This window comes from Motacilla alba, chromosome 7 (assembly GCF_015832195.1).
Source record: "Motacilla alba alba isolate MOTALB_02 chromosome 7, Motacilla_alba_V1.0_pri, whole genome shotgun sequence".
Taxonomy (NCBI): Eukaryota; Metazoa; Chordata; class Aves; order Passeriformes; family Motacillidae; genus Motacilla; species Motacilla alba.
In genome coordinates this window covers 32,889,592-32,909,694 of record NC_052022.1, presented here as the reverse complement: position 1 = coordinate 32,909,694, position 20,103 = coordinate 32,889,592, and the positions used below count along the sequence as shown (strand labels likewise).

The following is a 20,103-nucleotide window of genomic DNA, read 5'->3' as shown; positions in this document are numbered from 1 at the left end:
TGGCTTGGTTTCATCACAGCCAGGTGCAGCAGGAAAGCATCACAGTCATCCTGGCAGTGGGACAGGAGCATGGGACATCTGATGCAGGATATAGTGGGGATGGACCCTGAAAGTGAGCCAGCTGGAGCTGGGATGCTCACCCAGCCTGGATGGCTGAAGCTGGATGCTGCAGAGCACTCCTCAGGCCTGGAGTGGGTGAGCTCTGGTAGATGAAGCTGGGAAAGTTGGTGGAGCTTCCTGCCAGTAGTGGGGGTTGCAGATCTGGGGGAAGGAAGTGCGGTTGAATGAGACAAGCTGCCGTAATTTTCCTTTTGTGTTGCATGAGGCCCTTAATGTGCAGGTCTTTTCTCCTCAGTTGTTTCATGAGGTTCGTCCAACCACTTCGCTTCAACTCACTCAAGGTTGCAGGAAGGGGGTGGGAGAGCTGTGAGCCCTCAAAGATGGAACAGTGGGAGCCGAGAGGGTGTACCACAGGTCCTTGCAGCCAACGCTGAAGCTTGCTGGCATATCCCAGTCCCTGCCAGCTGCTCCTCAGGCTCTGCTGCAGCTTTGGCCTTCAGTGCTGGAAGGTAAAGGGGGTGGGCAACCTTTGGGGATATGCTTGTTCACAGCACATATGCTCCCCAGCCTGTTTTGTGAGCATTTTAAGCTGCTAAACATTCCCTTTCCTATTTTAACTGCCTTTACTTTTATCGGTTCATCTTTTTATTTTTACTAGCGTGGATCGTGTTTCCCCACACCAGTAACAGCAGGACTGTCGTGGGTTATACAGAATGCACCTGAGCAGCTGGGGTGGGGAGCTGGGTCTCCACCTGGGCACTGTCAGAGTGTTTTTTTTTCCCAAAGTCATGAATTTTGATGATCAGAGTTGTCATTTTGGGCCTTTGGTCCTAAATGATGCTCACCCGGCCTAGAGCAGGGTAAGGGAAGTTTTCCTTTTGTTATTTTCTATTCCCGATGGACATTAAATGTTGTGGATGCCCCATCTCTGGAAGTGCTCCACATCAGGCTAGACTAGGCTTGGAACAACCTGATCTAGAGGCAGGGGAGTGAGACAAGATGATCTTTAAGGTTCCTTTCAACCCAAACTATTATGTGATTCCATGTCTTCCCCTTCATGTCTTCCCCTTCTCAAGGGGAAGCAGAGAGCCAGACACTGATGTCTTCCCTCTCATGACCAGTGACAGGACTTGAGGAAATGACAGAGACCCATGCCAGGGGAGATTTAGGTTGGATCTTCCAAGGTTCTTCTCCCAGAAGGTGGTTGGGCACTGGACAGGCTCCCCAGGGAATGGTCACAGTCCCAAAGCTGCCAGAGCTCCAGGATCATCTGGACATTGCTCTGAGTCACAGGGTGAGATTGTTGGGGTGTCCTGTGCAAGGCCAGGAGTTGGACTCAATGATGCTCATGTGTTCCTTCCAGCTCAGCATATTTCATGGCTCTATGATCTTTCCAAGTGCATTCCCAGAGGCCTCTCCCTGCATTTCCCTGGTACCCACAAGGAGTGCACTTACAGCTGTGCACTTCTGTGGCCCAGTATCAGGCCCTGGGAAACACAGCCTGGGGGGAAATGGGGAGGGCAGAGGATGTGGAAAACGAAAATGCATTAACCAGGGAGCACTTGTCAGGGCTTGTTAAGATCAAACATGCTGTGGCTTCAGGCTTGGAGCTTTTTATTCATCTTGGAGCAAGGAGAAGCAGCTTTGCATGTCACCCCCTCCTGTGTGTGGAAACATGCAGCTGAGGCTTGGGTTGCTTTGTTGTGGTGCCCACCTGGGCCCATGACTGCAATCTGGCAGGTGTTGGCCCTCCCTAGGGGCCTGCTGGGTATTTTCTACTGTTTTAACGGTAGAAATAATTCCTGGCAGCAAATTTTTAAGTTGTTTTTCATCCTACTGCGGCAGCCTGGTCGCTAGCTGGTGCTACTGTTACCAAGAAACCTCAAAAATCATTGGGATAAATAAGACTCACTGAAAAACTGTCTTTTTAGTGTTAGTGAGTAAGGCTTTATTCCTCGCCAGGAGGATATGTGTGTGGGGCTAAAAATGTTTCACACTGATCCCACTACAAAAGTTCTTTCACTTATTTATGTATTTATATATATATATATATGTACGTATATATTTTTATATATATATATATATATATACACACCATTAGAGATTATAGACAACATAATGCATTATAGAAATTCTTGTAAATTACATAATTATCTTCATTAATAAGTATTCTATCCTGTATTGCTTAGCGGTTTCTTGCCCTTCATGCTAATTTGGTCCACATTCTTTAGTCCTCTTATCATCTGTTTCTCAGACAGGGACTCTCCAACTTTCCAGGCTTCTATCTCCTCTGGTATCTTCTGGTTACTAATGTCCTTGAAGGGCCAGGAATTTAAGATCCCAGATGTCCAATCTTCAGTTCACTTTGGCTCTACTCATTGATGCTTGTCAGGGTTGACCAACTAAAGGTTTCGGTGATTTAATGATCCAAGTGGCATTAAGAGCCTGTGAAGAAACTTAAAAAGTCGGCGCTGCTTACAAGTAATTGATCAGCTAAATAAAATGAGTTTTGTTGTGTCATTTCCAACGCTACCAAGAGCTCTCAGCTCTTACAGAGGCGTATAAAGCTGTGTTGCAGTGTGTCTGGGTTTAAGCACGCTGAACACCATCAGGCTGCTTACGGGAACCACCTCGGGCAGGCTGCAACTGACCAGAGGGCAACTGACCAGAGGGCGATTATCCTCAGGCCGCCCTGCACAGGGACTGCCACAGCACCGGCCACCTTTACGCTCCAGAGTGAACAGCCGGGGCGGGGCGGGCCGGCCCGGGCAGCCGAAGAGGCAGTTGCGGAGCTCCGCCCGTGGCGGGCAGGAAGGCGAATTTCCCGGGGCGCCGGGCGCGGTGAGGGCGCAGCCGGAAGGTCCCGCCCGACCGGGCCCGGCCCTTTCCGTCCCGCGCCGCCATGGTGGGCAAGGCCAAGCGCCCGCGGCTGCACCGCGCCGCCCCCCGGCCCGCCCGGGACCCGCCGCCGCTCCCCGGGCCCGGGCTCGGCCCCGCCGCGGGCGGATGGAGCGCGGCGGCCGGGAAGGTACCGGGGGCGGGGACACGCGGGGCGGCGGCGGGCGGGGGCTGGCAGCGGCCGCCTCGCCGTGACTCCTCCGCCTTCCCCCTGCAGAAAGGGCCGCTCCCCGCATAGCCACGGCCCCACCCGGGCTGCTGTGGGTCTGTCCTGGCCGCGGGGGTGTCCGTCGGTAGCTCCGTGCCTGGCCGTGGTGATCGGTGGCTGAGAGGATGGCGTAGGCCGGGTCCCTGTGGGCGGTGGAGGCCCTGTTGAAGCCCTGGTGCTACCGGGCAGTGGAGGCTCTGTTAAAACCCGGGAGCTGCCGGGCGGTGGAAGCCCTGTGGAAGCCCTGGTGCTGCCGGGCAGTGGAGGCTCTGTTAAAACCCGGGAGCTGCCGGGCAGTGGAGGCTCTGTTGAAGCCCTGGTGCTGCCGGGCAGCTGCTGCTCCCCATGCTGCGCTCAGCGTGTGGCAGGGGCACGGCGGGAGGTGACACGGGGAGCCGGGAGCTGCCGCAGCACAGCGCACCGTGGGCAGTGCCAGCGTGCAGTACCGCTAGCCCCGAGCAGCAGCAGCTGTGCTGTGGCAGCACCGCGGTGTCCCCACAGTGACACGAGTGTCGCAGCACTGCTGCTGCTCCTGCAGTCAGGGTGCCTGGGCTGCCTTGCCATGGGGTAACTTGCGTGCAGCAGTGGGGATTGTCATCAGCAAGAGCTGGGAGGGGAGGGGAGCCTTGCAGTGCGTGCCTTCAATTTTAGGTTAGGGCAGAGAGAGAGGAGCTGTTTATACAGAATTATTTAGGATATTCTGTTTTCCCCAGCTGTGTTTTGAAGACACGGTTCAGGTGCTGCACCCTCACAGCAAGGATCACAACACCAGTAAATGTTAGTTATGTGCCTGAGCTTTACTTGTGAGCAGGGAGGAGTTACCTGTGCTGAATATAGCTGGGTTTATAGCACTGTGGAGTTATGCGTTAGTGATGGTAGGTAGTGTTGGCTAAAATAATAAATTCTAATCCAACCAGAGTAGCTACTACAGATCTTATGGAGGCATTGCATGCCTGAAGCATGATGTTGGAGATTTTGTGAGTTCCTAGTAGTTACTGAATCTGCCTAGTATCCATTGATTTAGGCTTTAATCCCTTAATCTTCTCATTTGTTGCTTATCTGTATTGTTCAGTACCTGTAATAAATCTGACTTTTCCTAAAGATGCTGTTCCCAGCCCTCCTGGAAGTGAATGCACTTGAGTGATGTGAGGTTGACTTGAGGCAGGAATATTTTAGGAACAGAACAGTCCAAAATGAGGCTTTTTGAAAGTTCCTTCTGTGTGGAAGAGCTGGGGGGTAGGCAGTGGGGAGCAGGACAGTAGGGTGCCTTTGTGCCCTTGCCTGCTCAAGGGAGACACCTGCTCACTATCACTGTTCCTATCTGGATGGTGCTGGGTTAGATTTTTAATTTTTTTAAAATAAGTGTTTCCTGGTAGTATATGTATTGATTCCTGCTTTATGTTTCTTTTACTTAAGGACTGGGACTTCTCATCTTCTGGTGTATTTTCTGGGCTGAAAATTGACCCTGATACCCTAGTAAAGAAGCTTGACTTGGACTCCAAAAGCATCATTTCCTCCAGAACAGGTTTGTTGTATTTTGGATAAGTGCTGCTTTAGGTTGTGAGCAAAGACTCTGGGAACTGTATTTGCAGTGGCTTTTAGTGGCTGCCCTAGGAAGCTCAGGGAGCTACAATGCAAACATTGCTTCCTGTGTTCCTCTGAAGGTTTTTAGGAGAGGTTTGTTTTTGTTTGGGCTTCTGCATGGATGTGCTTAGTGATCCTCAGGTGGGGGACTAGCTTCAGGCAGTGTGTGGGATATCTTGGTGCAGCCAAAGACTGCCAAGGCTGAGAGCACAGCAAAGCCACGGTTTTAACCTGATCTCTGGGCTTGCTCTGTGGCTGCTTTTGCCTCACCAGCAGCTAACAGCTAGCTAACCAACAGCAGAGCATGGTTACTTTAATGAGATTAAAGACTTCACCTGGAGCAGCTCTTTTGATGTGTCAGAGCCAAAGGGCTGCAGTCCCGCAGGAAACCAATCCACTGCTGTGCTGGGGCTTGAGGGCTGTTGCCTGTGGTTGCCAACAAGAGGGGACGCCTCTCTCTACAGTTTTTCCCTCATAGTTTACCTCAGTTTGTCAGTGAGCAGCTGCCATTGGTAACCCAGTACTCTGTCAGCAGGTTCTCATTGTGTGCCAGCAGTGCTTCACTCACAGCAGCCTGACTGCAGCAAATCTTCTGCTGTCCTTTGCTCTTGTGGGGTCTGTGGCTCGAGGATTCCTGGGCAGGAGAATCTTAACTCACAGGAGTTATGGAAAGTGAGAGGAGGAAGAGGGAGGACATGATAGAGCTCTTTGATTTCCAGTCCAACAAGAAGGAAATGCTCTTTTTGACTGCTGTGAGGAAGAGCTTTGTATCTGAAAGCAGTTTTCCCTTCTAAATGTCTGCAAGGTCTCAAAAAATTTCTCTGAAACCTGAATCCCAACCTTCCACAAACTGTATGTAAATGTTTAAAAAATCCCAGAAGGAGCAAACTACCAGACAGAGCCTGGTAGCACAGCAAGCTGTCCTGATGCAGAAAAGGCATGTGACTCCCAAATACCTTCTTTGCAAACTAAATTAATTTATTTTCTTCATGTGGATAAATACTACAGTGACTTTGTTCTCCTGTCCAAAGCTATAAACAAATCAATCACACAAGGGCAAGTGGTTCCCTGAGCTGGCCATCAGTGACATTTGGGCACAGAGTGAGGAAGTGGGGAGGTTGTGTGAGAACGCATTTGCCAGCTCTCTGCACAGAAACCTTGGCTAAACTTATTGTTCTTGAAACACTGGGCTCATTGTTGGTAACTCTCCTGGGAAAAGGACATGTATGCATCTATGTGTGCTTGTGCACGTTGCCATCTCTTTAATTAAATCAGACAGCACGTTGTTGGGGGCTGGCAGCCTGCAGTCCCAGCCTTTCATTGCAGGCTGCACGTCTGGGTTATAAATAGAGCCGTGCTGCTGGTCCCCGTGCAGTGCTGATGATGCAGATGTGCAGTGCCTGGCTGCCTCTCTCGGGGCTCTGTGCTGCCTTCCTGCACACAGCCCTGCTGACCCTGCTGCTCGGCGCTCTTGCGCGCTTTCCAGATCATCAGCTAAAAATAACCGTTCATTTGGGGGCTCCAAACTGCAATTTAACCAGGAAAAAAGTGATTTGAGTGTGTTTTTACATCTTCCCAAGCTGCTGTGCCCTTTCTTGTTGTTGCACTCTGGAGCCATGTAGAGGTTTCTTCGTTACGGAAATCAGTTCATGTTTTAATGTTAATTCAGTGAACTGTAAGTAGGCTGTGCATACAATGGCAGACACCGTAGAGTTAGCAAAGAGATTCTAGGCAGGTGTGCTTTGTCTCCTGGCATCTGTGGTCAGCTCAGAGCCTGTTCTGCAGTAAGTTCAACTTGACTCTAACCCTCCCTCCACCTCTTCCTCCCTTTCCCCCTCAGCCTAGTGCACAGGGCAGGAGGGTAGGATTCTCCTACACATTGCTATTTTAAGATTTAATAACAAGACAAAAGCATGCTTCCCTCCCACTTGCTTTTCAAGCTCTGAGAAGGTCAAGTTGGCAGACTGTAGGTGGGCTCACTATCTCCTGTGCTTTTCACAGCTAGAGAAGATTTTTTTTTTTCTGCCAAGGCTGCTGTGTGGCAGTTGGGAAAGCAGGTATTTGTCCTATGTGTGTGTATATATCTCACATTACCCAGGATCTATTCACATGGTCCAAGATTGCTGGTATCTGTGGTTTGTGTTTAGATCTGGCCTTAGGCTGTGACTCTCTTCCAGATAAAACCTAGTCTGAGGAAGATCTTGGAATTGGGTTAGATTGTAGAGGATGTCAGCTTGGAGCTCAACAGCAGTCAAAAAAGCCAATTGGATGTTGGGAAGTAGGAAGAAAAGAGAACATGGAGAGCATTGTTGTGCTCTAAATAAACCCATGGTGTAGGCAGCTCTTTAAAGCTATGTGTACCATCACAGGGGCTAACTAACCAACAGCAGAGCATGGTTACTTTAATGGGATTAAAGGCTTCACCTGGAGCAGCTGTTTTGATGTGTCAGAGCCAAAGGGCTGCAGTCCTGCAGGAAACCAATCCACTGCTGTGCTGGGGTTTGAGGGCTGCTGCCTGTGGTTGCCAGCAAGAGGGGATGCCTCTCTCTACAGTTTTTTCCTCAGCTTGTAAGTGACTAGCTTTTGCTGCTCTTTTGGCTGTGGTGGTTTTGAGGAAACAGGAAGGACCACGATGTTTAAATTGGAAAGTTCAGAGTCTCTAGCAGGGTTATCCCAGTTAAGCCATGTGCTTGTGTGTGCTGGGGCTGAAAGGAGTGAGGCCCTTTTTTTGTGGGAGGATAAACTGGTGGTGTTGGTTCTTGTTAGCTGAAGGCCTGGTTTTTCAGGGGATTTCTGAGGACTGTTGGTACATCTGGTTGAGGCAGGGTGCCCTGTGGAACTATCTGCTACTCATGGTAGTGGTCTGTTGCTTCCTTTGGGTACAAGGCTGATTCAGTGTGCTTGTGATTAGTGTGAGGTACCAGCACAGGCTGTTCTGGCATCAGTAATCCTTGTGGCAGGAGAAGGAGAGGGTGGAACTGTAATGAAAAATGTCACCAAAATGGAATTCATTGTAGGTGAGCCTTGCGTTATGTGATATAAAAAGCCAGTGGTCTAAAAAGGAAAGTATTTTAATATGGTAGCTCTAAGCTGTGTCGTGCTGTGAAGCAGACCTGCTGCAACTGCTTTCCCCTGCTCTGTTTTTTGTCTTTAATCATCAGCTCAGCTTAACACTAGCTTCCAGATGATTTCCACACGTGTGTGGGTAACAGAAGCCAGTGCCATCCCTGGGAATGCTGGAGTTCAGTCCGTGAGTTGCTCTGTGCTCAGTGATTGCTTCCTGTCAGTGTAGTTTACTTAGCCACTGACGTAATGTAAACCAAAGGCTTTGCCGTAATCTAATCCACGCAGGGACCTCTGTGGCTCGAGTGAGAGGATAAATCTCATTTGGGTGAGCCTCTGTAGCGTGGGAATTAAATGTTTCCTACCAAGTCAGAAATAATGGCCTGTCATATCGGGGTTGCTGCTGCTCATTTTTTCTTGTTTTCTTTAGCTTTCCTTCGTCAGCATTTGCTCCTTGAAGTAAGGGCCTGTTCAAGCTTGGCTCTGGCTGAGCAGTTGCCTGTGAATGTCTCTTTTTTTTGGAGTGGATGATGAACCAGTCGTGGAATGAAATGAATAACTGGATTGGTAGCTTTCTGCTTTATTTTCAGCTACTCCAGAAGGGAATGGTGACAGGCTGTGTTGTTGAGAAAACAAAAGTGCAACAACAGCAAGTTCATAATTGTTTGCAAAACCTGCTGAAAAATCATCCTGATTTCTGAGGTTGGATTGGATGTAAAGAAGGACTTGCCATTTTACAGTGAGGATGATGAGGCCCTGGCCCAGGATGCCCAGAGAAGCTGTGGCTGCCCCATCCCTGGAAGTGTTCAAGGCCAGGCTGGATGGGGCTTGGAGCAACGTGGGATAATGACAGATGAAAGAGGGGCTTTAAAGAGATGCTCTCTGCAGATTGCTTCCAACCCAGGCCACTCTGTGGGTCTGTAATTCTAAGCAGGGTGTGAAGCATAGAGTGAGGTAGGTCATGAGCCTGAGCAGAGGTTGTGCTCTGAGGACCAGGACTGCCTTGCAGCACAGGAGCCACTGTCAGTGGCACACAGGGGTGTAGAGGAGGGAAGTGACTGAGCATCTGACAAAGAAAGAATTCCCTTCTCCTCCTGAAAAAATGTGGAGATAGGAAATATTACAATCTGACTAAGCAGGAATTCACTGACAATAGTGAATTTCTGGGGTCTGCAGGCTGTGTACAGCCTTGCTTTGCTCCTTTTTGAGATTTTCTGTGAGTTTCTTTTGATACCAAGCCTCTGTTTGCAGAGTCACTGACAGATCCCTTCTGGTTTGCACCTCAGCTTCTGCTCTGGAGTTCCAGATCTGCTGGGTCTGTCACCTTATCTGCTTCTGCTTGGGCTCTGCACCCACTTGTCCAATTCTGTTCTTTTGTAGCCTCCAAGAGAAGCAGAAAAGCTGTGGTTGGTTGGTCCTGCATTAGCTTCATGCAGTATGATTTACTGTCCAGTTTTGAGGGTTTTTTTAATAGATGTTGTACCACACTGTCACAGAGTCCCTGTAAGACCTCTCCTCTGACAGCATTGCTGTTCCCGCAGTGTCTAGACTCATGGTTACCCCTGAAGTGGATCCCCACTGGTGTGGAAAAATTGCAGCCATGATCAGGCTCCCATTATTCTTCAGGAGCTCTTGACAGGATGCCAGTCTTTGTGTCCTATAGTTTATTCCTGTCTGTTTATTGGATTTCTGCATGTTTATTGCCTTTAAATATTAAGGTTCCTCTTCTTTTGTCCTCATTCCTCATCGCCTTTCCTCTGTTTTGATTTGATGTCTTGTTTGTTTGGTTTTTTTTCCTACTCTTCTGGCTTACTGGGGTGTTCAACAATTGAAGGATAAAAAAATAAAAATTAATCCTGTTTGTTGTAATGAATGCATCTGTTCTGAATATCAGTTCTAAACTCTGCTGCTTTTTCTTAATGCATGCTTGGGGACTTTTGAAATCTGCTTTTGTTGGTCATTCACATCTCTGGTATGGAAAGCTTCTGGATCCTCACAATTCTGCTGCTGTTACTTTTCTTCAGCTTTTCATTCTGTGCTGGCAGTTGTCAGGCCTGTCTTGTGTTTGTTTTGTGCAAAACGCCTTCCTCAAGCTGTTCCCCACAGTAACACAGCTCAGATGGGATAGGAGGGTGTAAACGGGCTGCTCCTCACTCTGGGGATGGCAGGGAGAGGCTGCAGCACCTCCAACGTGTTGGTGAGAGCTCCCTGGGAAATGCCTGTGTGCTGTGCTAGACCCAAGTGATAAGGTGTTCCTCCTCCATCTGTCTTTGTTATTAGCTGCCCAAGCTTTGGGCTGTGTGAATTTGGGGAGTGGTGAAATGATGTCCCTGGTGCTGTCAGTGATGCCCTTGGTGGTGTAGCACTGAAACCATTTTAATGCCTTTGAAAATACCTGACGGGTGTGTGGGTGCTGCCCCGGGAGGAGCAGCTGTTTGAATGGTGTTTGAGCTGGGAATTCTTGCTCTCCCCCTTCCCTCCACCCCATACCTTCTGCAATGTGCCTCTGTCTTTTGTGTGGCCTGCACAGGTTCAGGATGTGTCCCTGCACTGAATGTGCAGGTCTCAACTCAAAGGGGAACCTTCCCTGCACAAGCTGATGTTGCTTCTGACATTGTGTGTGTAAGTGTTTGAAACTTCCAGTAATGAAATTTGCAAGAAAGGAAAAGTTCCCAGGGAAGGGAAAATGCTGTGTGGGGATTAAACTCTTTACCTCTCCTCCAGGCCCAAGGCTGGTTACCCTGGTATCTTGGTAAAGTGACAGATGGCATTTTACCTTATCTGGGTAAATTGCTTTGGGTAGCAAATTACTGTACATTCCTTCTGCCTTGCTATTCAGCTGAAATCTATTTGGTTTTTTTTTGACTGCATCATTAGTCCTGCTTTTATCTTGACAGTACCAGATCACCTTTTAAGGGCAGATTTGGTGTCTGAGAGTTTTGTAACTGTTAGAAAGCCGCAGTGTATTTGGGAGGAGCTCAGATAGTGGTTTGTCGTCTGGGAAGCCTCTCCAGTGAGGTCAGATGGCCTCAGTCTGCAGGACACCTCAAACAGATTGTGTAGCTCCCAACAACTCGCCTCAAAGCCAGAAGGTTTTTCTGTTCCTTTGGTCCAAAGGATTGAAGTCAGTGGGATCTTACTTCAGCAGTCAGATTGAGCAAATTCTGTATCAGTGGTGAACAGCTGTGGGGTTTGGTTGAAATGGAGAACAAACCTGCTGTGGTTTCTGGGGGACTGTGGAGTGGGGATCCTACTGAAAGCTAAAGACATTGGTGCCTTAAATAATAATTTTTAAAAAAAGGTTAAAAATCCATGCTGCTTAATGTTGCTTTAACAATTTGTCTGTGCAGTGTGGTGCTGGCTGTGAGAATAGCTGTGGGAAGCTCCACTTTAATTAAAGTAAATGCAATTAATTGAGAGGCAGTAAATGAGCGTCTGAAGCTTGCACTGTTTTCAGTGCTTTTACTTCCCTTCTGCAAACAGAGCCTTTCCATGTTGTGAGTGCCTTCTGCCAGATCACAGGAATCAGTTGTGTTAATATTTATGGAACCAATTAACTTTTTTGTTTTCTTTCCCTCCCTCTAGCTGTGGCTAAGTCTCTGTTCTTAAAATTACCATTAAAAAACCAAAAGACTCCAATTAGCTCGTGGTTGAGCGCTACACAAACACAAACATTTTCCAGAGAGCCCAAACCGTCCAAAATGTTCTGCAGCCTGCTCCAGGGGAGGAGGCTGTCAGTGGGAAGAGCTTGAAATGAGTCCTAGCAGTTTGAAGGATGTGTCAGATCGCTCTAGTTTCTTATTATGCTTGCTTCCTTGGCTGTGCCTGCTGTGTAATGCTCACCAGTAGCGCTGGTTGAAGGTACATGCCTGCCCTGGAGCAGCCTTTCCATGCTGCTGGATGGATGGAGAGAAGGGTATGGCTAAGTGAGGGATTGGAGACTTCTTTGGAGAAGCTCCTGTGGTGCTCCTCTGTGGTTTTGCAGAGTTTTCTTATAGACTTTGTGAAAGTTGGGTGCTGAAACGTGAGCTTTTTAGGTCAAACTTACCAGTGCCTTGTTCCACTGAAGGGCTTGCTGAATTTGAGGCCAGGGTGGCCCCCTGCTTTCCTGGCCAGGAGTGGTGGGGCATTGCAGTTATATGTCTTTCCTTGTCTTGCTCTGGGTGATCACAATTCCTGGAACTTTAAAAAGATACTGATCTAGCCTGGTATTCTCCTGTGAAATGAATTTAAAATGCTTGGACATCCTTACACAAAAATAGATCAGCGCTGCTTAGGAGAGTACTGCAGCTGTGGTGTTACAAAAGAGGGTTATGAACTGAAATCTTTGTCTTTGCTGTACTAATGTTAAAGCTTTAACATAATTAAGTTATAAAGTTATAAATTCTACAGAGAGAGAGGTGGAATGGCTCTGCACTGATGCCACAAGGGCCTCTCAGCACAAGCTCCAGTAATGCAAACCTCTCGTGGGGTGTGAGAGGGAGGGCTCAACACTGCAGGAATTGAGAAGGCAAATGTGAAGAGGAGTGAGGAAGCACTTGTGGAAAGAGCAGGTTGATAGCTCTGGAAGTCAGAGCCATTTCCTTGTCACCAGCAGTGGTATGGTGTTATGTCAAACTGTCAAATGTCTCTCTGAAATATGTGTCCTGGGAGTTTAATAAACAATCTGTTTAGAAAACTAGTGAAGGGTGGATGGCATGAGAGGTTTTCCTCTTCTGAGTTGCCCCTTCTGACTTGTCTTGGTATGTTTCTGAGGTGCGGGAATAAGTCAGCCTTCTCCTTACCCCTCTAGGAAATGCCTATGTGAAAAAAATCACATTTCTGATTTACCGAGATAAATCTCTGCCCTGCTAATGTGGGTCTGAGTTACAGGCAGATCTCAAAAGTTCATGTCTGTCATTCAGACCTAGTGGGATCTATAGTGATTTTCTATTCTGTACAAGTTATCCTTTATTCTGGTCTTTGTGAACAATTTATGGACCCAGGTTTTCTTTATGCTTGGGTGAAAATGGATGTGTCAGCTGAAGATCTGTTTATCCCCTTCAGCATTTCAGAGTGCCACTGCTGATGCTCATATGTGGCAAAACTGGTAACAACATCTAATTTGGTCTTAGGTTTTTCGTCAAGTGGCTTGTAGAAAGGGGTTTTTGTTGTTGTTGTTTTGTTGTTTTTTTTTTTAATGACACTTTTAACACAGTAAATGTACATTCTGTGTGCTAAATGTGGGAAACACAGCAAGGATTAAATGCAGTGGGTACTGGAATATTCTGGGTTGTTTGAAATGATAATTTGGACACATTTAGATTGAACTAGCAGTGCTGCAAATGTTCCATAAGGCAAACCACAGAAAATTCTGGAGGAAATCCTGCTGCAGAAGAAAAGGCTATCCAAGCAGTTCTTCAGACAAGAAGAGGTACTGTGAGCTGGAAGGCACATAGTGATAGTGATAACCAACTCCAATGAAATGTGGTGTTTCAGAGAGTCCCAGGCAGGAAATTTGAGGGAAAATGGGGCATACAGACTTGTTCCCTGACCCACTTGTGCTGTGTTCTTGATTGCTTGGAGAACACACATCAAATCAATAGATCTACGTAAAGAATTTTGGCTTCTATGATCGTGAACGTTCGTGCCTGGTGTGGCTGTGCACGTACATGCTCTGGGCTGATTTCTGTTGCATTTCCTAGCTCCATGGCTTTTTCACTTTGTTTTTCCTTGTGTCTATTTTCCTCTCCAAGGTTATTTGTAAATTCAGGTCACTGAGTGTTCTTATGTAACGGGAATGGGCTTCTTTAGCATGGAGAGGACATTCCCAGCTGCAGTGGGTACAGGCTGTGTCTGTACACGCAGCACTTATTTCACAATGTGGTTTGAGTTGAAATAACCTGGTGTGCCTGTCGACAGGGAGACATGGGAAGGTTTTTCCACACTGCAGGAATTCTGTTGTCAGAAATCACAATTTTAGATTGCTTTGTTCAGTGACACTTCTGTATTTTACTCAGCAGAGCCTCTGGCTATTGCTTTTGGTTCATGCCAGAAATTTGTGCCTGCAGGGCTGGGCTTGGGTAGGGCTGGGCTTAGGTGTGGTCCTCTGCAGCTGCAGGTGTGCTTGTTGTTTTAGTGCCTGTACCTGAGTGGGTTTTTATTTATGGAAATAGCATGCAGATGTCTAGATACTGTTTATGTGGGAGTTATTTTCACATCTTCATTTTCTTCTTCATAATTTCTTCTTTTCTTCCTCCAAAATAAAGGGGTTTGGCCTGTTTACCTGTGTAAGTGGCAGGGTTTTTGATAACAAGACAGAAGCCAGAGCTGTCACATTCTGAGCACAGCCAGGTCCAAAGAGCTGAAGTGCACCCAGTGCAGCCACAGCTGAGCCTGTCATGCACAATGGTGCTGTCTCTGGGAAAGTATAATTAAGAAGGAGTAGGAATAAAGTGAGAGAGCCCTATAAAGACCAGGGATAGAAAAGGAGGAAGGGAAGTGCTCCAGTCACCAGGACCCCAGTGGGTGAGTCTCGTGAGGAGGAGGGAGCAGCAGAGAGTGACTGTAATGCCATTCCCTGGCCCTGTGCTCTGCTCAAGGCAGCTGGGAATGAAGAAGTCAGAGTGAAGGAGTGGAGCTGAGAAGGGGGTGGGTGGGGGGAAGGTGTTTCAGTGTTTGCTTTTCATAATCTGATTTTATTTAAATGGGCAACACGTTACATTAATTTTCTCCGAGTCAAGTCTGTTTTGCCTGTGATGGTAATTGCTGAGTGATCTCCCTGTTGTTTACCTCAGCCCACAAACTTCTCATCTTATTTTTCTCCCCTGTTCTTTTGAGGAGGGAGGGAGCAGCTGGGTGGGCAGCTGGCCAAGGTCAGCCCACTGCATCACAGTAGCTCAGTAAAAACTGAGATGAAAATCAGTACCAGGTAGAACTGTCCCCGTGGTGGTTCCTCTGCCTTCCTTACTGTGTTTTTCAACTGAATGTTTTCAGAGAATTGTGCAGATGCAGGGACACTCTTGCATGAGAACTGAATTCCTTTACTTTTAATTAAGGCTCACAGATGTTGAAGCAAGTCATTCTTCTACATGTCTGTGGTACCTGTATACCTGTAACAAAATACACAGGATTTTGTGTCCTGAAGGTCAGAATTAGGAACTGCTCCCCTCCCTCTCTTCAGGCAAGGAAAGGGAGCAGAACAGGACACTGCCATACTCCAGTCAGAATTCAGAGAAGTACAGAACAGATCTTGGGCCCATCTAGGTGTTTCTTCTGCCTCTTTGCTATGTAGGAGCTGCTGCTCCAGCTGTATCTGCATTGCTGATGGCTTTGTAGCACAAGACAACGTACCTGTGGCAGAGCAGAACAGATCTCTTTTGAGAGTGTTCTTTTTCAGATGTTAGATGTGCTCATTAGAGGGCAGCAGAATAACTCTTCCTTTTTCTAGGTCAGGTCTATATTTTTGATTATTTTTCATCTCTGCAGGGCATAGAACAAAATTTTCCAGTTCCTACTTCAGTTTTTCTTGGTGCATTAAGTGTACAAAACAGCAATGCTCATATGAAAACCTTAGCCCATATAAAGAAATATGGAATAGTTGTAGTAAAAGTTGCTTCTTTGAAGCTTATGGGGGTTGCAGGCTCATATGAGAGAGAGAGCTTCTCTGAGATTAAACCACAAATGGTCAGCACAGTATGTGGAAAAACAGCCAAAAGAATATTTCACAGCTAACTTGTGTTTTGCTCAGCTTAATTCTTACTTGACCTATATGTCCATATGCATCTATGGATTTGTTTGCTGCACTCCAGCTGCTGCTGCCACCTTTTTCTGCTTGAAGAAAATATTAAAGAACCAGTCTTGCTTCATCTGAAAGTAATCTTTAAATGAGATCTGATAGTACACCCCCCCACCACCCTCTGGAATGTAAATACTATAAATAATTACAGCACTGTCTTTAAAGGCTAAGTGAGGCTGGGATTTGGAGTCCAGCATCACAATACTTAAAATGCATTATTTATTATGTAACATTCATAGAAGGCAGCTGTAGCACTGTCTTTGTATCCAGTGTGTTTCAGGCTTCTGGAAGAGCTGGGTGCAAGTCCTGGCTAGGAGTGAACATCTCCCATGCACATCTTACTGGAGATGTTTTGCATGTTGTTGACTTTTGGAAAAGGTAAGCTGGTTCAAGACAGCTGCAATAGCAGGAAATATCTTTTGTTTTTTAGGTTTAGCAGCATCAGCCATTGGTTTCCAACAGCTGACTGATTTTGGAAGGTCCTCAGTGGAAGCAAAGCTTCATTAACTATTCATTGCTCCTTGGCCTGATATGGTGGAGCAGTGAGGTGGGAAGATTGGCAGGGGGAGACACGACACCTTTCTCTCTTACCCCCTGTATGTTGTGTGTTTTGCCATCCTGAAGGCTTCTTCCTCTCCCTGTCCTCTACCCAAAGGTGCAAAGGGACAGGTCCCTCATGAGTTTGTGAGTGCCTTGTGTTCCTCACATGCATGGGGGCCCTAGCAAAGCAGCATGTTCTTGGCTGCTGATGGTTTTGTAGCACAATTCTGCCCTGAATTATTTTTAGGGTGGCAATATCCAAACCCACAAACTGCTGAAATGGAACAACCTTCTTGATACTGTCAAAATGTTGTTCCTGGCACAGTAGCTTGGATCAGTACTGCCTCCTGGAGAAGTCCAGATTGTGCTTTGCACTCCTGGGATGCACCATGTAGCTGGCATTTCTTCACGTCATGCTGTGACACCTCAGCAAAGTCAGGGCTAATAGGGAGCTCCTCATCAGGGAAGGAAAGCTGAACAAAGCCATAAAAATGTGAACAATGGCTCATAGCTCTTGGCAGCTCTTGGACCATTAGGTAGAATTAATATCCTGTCAGCGGGGTAAAAAGATTAAACTCAGTCTTACACCAAGTGAGAAACATGATGAGTCTGTAGGCGTGTGGATTTAACTCCATTGGACTGTGATCCATATTAGGAAATTAGCAGGCACAGTGCTCATGCCACAGCCTTCTTCATGCAGAGCAACACTCTTCCTGCCAGCGTCTTCTGTGCAATGCAGGAAGATTGCTGCCTTCCCTCATATAATGAAAAGTCTCTCCTGGGAGCTAACATGGTATTTCGTTGGGGATATAGGTGTTCTCAGTAGGTGGTTTTTTTTGGGTGTGGTGAGCCTAAGTATTGCAGATAATACTTGTTAAGGGGTGTGTAGCTCTTTTGTTCGGGGAGCACTTTCTTCTCAGGAAGGATGCCAGTCCTTGTTGCCCTGTAAGCATGGGGATACTGATTGAGAGGTGAGGGCATGGATGGGCACTCTCAAGGTTTGCTGCTGCAGTCCCAGACCTGAGAAGAGCAAGGCAATGCCAAATGAAAGCTGACAAGGAGTGTCAGAGAAACACCTACTCATGGTAGTTTGTTCCTTTGCCATCACCTGTTATTTCTTCTAACATCATGGGTGTTCTCTCCACAGCTCTGTGCTGACAGCTGCTGATCTCATCTCTGCGTGGGGTGGATGGGGCTGGACCCGTTGATGTTAGTGCAGACAGTGTAAATGAGACTTCATTGTCTGCCTGTGCTGCTGGCAGGCAGGAGCGTCAAGTACCAAGTGGCAGAGCCCTGTCGCTTTTTAAAAATTTGCTTTAAAAATAGGTTCTACCAGGAAAATGTCATTCCAAAATGGGTAACCATTGCTGACCTGCAGGGCTGAAATAAAGTAAGAAGAGGTGATGGGCTGGAGGAAAAAAACTGACAAAACAACAAAACAGCTTCTACCTTTTCTAGAGGGGCCCACACCTTGATTTTCCTTTTTAAAAGGATTTCTTCTGCATTTAAGTGAGCCAAATGGGTATATTGGAGTAGAGAGACTTGATCTAAGACCTATTTTGAAAAGCAACTCTTGTGTGAGAATCGTTGTGGGCCAGACAAAGAGCTCCCTGACTGGGGGCAAGCCTAGCTTTGTCAGGAGATGAAGAGTGCTGTGGGAGGTCTGCAGTGAGGTGATGGTCCCAGGGGTCTGTTGGTAGTGGGATGGTGCCCTGTGTCCCTGGAGCCAGCAGAGGAGCGGGAGCAGGGTGTGGATGTAGGCCTGTGCAAGGGGGAAGATGCTGTGTGAGTGTCTGTGTTGTGTAAGATGACAGAGCTGGTGATCCTGTTGGTGCCTCAGGGCTTTTGGGAGCTCTGAATTGTCAGCTGAAGTGGAAGAGCAGTTGTGACAGCACAAAAGCAGCAGCCACCAGAAGTGGCAGTGGCAGCTGGAAGAGATGTGGAGCAGTGTTTGGACCAGTTCCACTTACAGGGCAGTCTGTGCTCCCAGGAGAAGGCAAGGAGACCTGACATGCTTGGGCATCACCTGGAATGGGTGTTTTCATGGGCTAGGATTGTTGAACTGTTTAATCAACATCACCACCATGAAAAAAAACCCATCAGAACTGGTAGTTCACTGTGTCTTGTTTGAATGCTAGAGCTAGCAAGACCCTTTCAAGGTTGAAGTGCCATTCTGATCCCACAGAGGCTTCATGCAGACGTAGGATCACCTTGATCTGTCCTTTAGGGGCTTCTGCTTGGCAGCTTCAGTCTTGACCTTGTGGTAAAACACAAGGTGTTTTACCTCAGTTGTACAGTGCTGTGGTAAAAAAGCCATCTTGTTTCTGGTCCGGACATAAACCCTCTGAGCAGGGGAGGCTGTGTGCCCCTGTGGGGCAGGAGGGGGTGCCTGGGTTTAGCAGATGCTAAGCTGCAATAGATGCTGAGAGTGGGCTCAAGTTCCATCTCCACCCCAGTCACAGATTAGAAGAGCAAGGACTTTATGCCTTGTACTTCTCCAGGTGGTTATTTTTCCAGCTCTGTTCTTCATATATTTCCCAATTTTGAAATCTGCTTTATGTGCTGTGACTGTGCCCCTAAAAAGGGGAAGAATGGGTAGTGTTCTGCATTGCCAATCCTGCGTGTCAGGTGTTGCCCAACTGAGCTGGGGGCTGCAGATCAAACATATGCCTGGCACAAGCTATTTGGGAAGCTTTCCTGGGTATTCTCACCCTCCTTGCATTGTGTTAGTGTTTTGGTCCTCTGTGTGTGCAGCAGTTTATAAAGCCACTTAGGATGCAAAGAGTGTTTGAACTGACTGATCAGAATGTGACTGGATGGAGCTAATAATTCTTCAATTATGTAAATAATGAAAACCTGCTGGTGTTGTACTGCTTAAGTTGTGGTGCTCTTTTCTGTGTCTAAATCTAAAATTACTTTGTATATATTGCCTAAACAGACTGTTGGGTAAAAGAAATGAGTATGATTATATTTAATATGTGTCTGCTCAGTGGTAGAAGATGTGGCTGGACTGAGTGTTTCCTCAGTGCTCCCAAGCTGCAGGTGTGTGGGTTTCCTGGAGTGTAGGAGCTCTGACAGCTGCAGATGGTGGGATTAACTCCTTGACGTATGGTTGTGCAATAGATAGGGCAGCATGGGGAGGGGACCACACTACGCTAATCTGCCACACAGACTTAACAATCAAGGACAAGCTCTGACATGTGATTACTTTTTTCATTTCACTGTCAATGCATGGAGTGTTGTGAGTGGGGAAACTTAACTCACGCCACAGGGAGCCTGAGACTGGGCATGTTAAAGAATCCAAGGAGGAGTGCCAGGAGAGGAAAATTAATCCACAGTTAAAATAACACAGTGGAAATTTTGCCATGGTCCTAAAGCTCTGAGTAAGGTTCAGAGTAATTACTTCATACAAATAATTGATTGGAGCAGTCAGGAAGTGTCTCTAGAAACTCTCCTTGTGCTTTTCTTTCTGCTGATGTGTAGGCATTGCCCAGGTCCTTGTGACTGTGGACGTGATGCCAGGTTCACTGAGGTTCCTTACTACAGGGGCAGGAAAAGCCCATGTGCCTCACCTCAAAGGAGGTTTAGGAGCTCACAGCAGTGTCTGCAGCCAGTGCTGTCCTTCCTGAGTTTTTGCATTTATCTGCAGATCAGGCTTTTGGCATTGATGCCAAAAGTGTGAAATATGAGCAATGATTCAATTGATCCGAGCTTTTTTGCTTGGAAAACAGCTCTGATCAATTGAGAAAAGAGGAGCTGATGAAGCTTAATCAAATAGGTTTGCCCAGAGACTGAACTTGTTCCCAGTGTCTTCCAGAAAGATAAGTGGGGAAAAAAACTAGAAGATGTTGGGTTCAAGGTGGGCAAAGATCCTTCAGTAAAAGGGCAGTTAAGTTGCAGGACCCCTTGCACAACATTGTTCTGAATTTCTGGTACTCCCATGGATTGGAAGCAAATCCTCCAGAATAAAAAT

General features: G+C 47.2%; 1 protein-coding gene across 1 annotated transcript in view; it reads left to right on the top strand.

The window, feature by feature from the left end:
- Positions 1 to 2,910: 2,910 nt before the first annotated feature.
- Positions 2,911 to 20,103, top strand: part of FAM207A (family with sequence similarity 207 member A) — a 40,083-nt gene continuing 22,890 nt past the window's right edge. The window contains exons 1-2 of the mRNA XM_038142991.1: positions 2,911 to 3,088; positions 4,583 to 4,691. Of these exons, the coding sequence (XP_037998919.1) occupies positions 2,963 to 3,088; positions 4,583 to 4,691 (235 nt within the window). The 5' untranslated portion in view covers positions 2,911 to 2,962. The remainder of the gene's footprint in view (positions 3,089 to 4,582; positions 4,692 to 20,103) is intronic.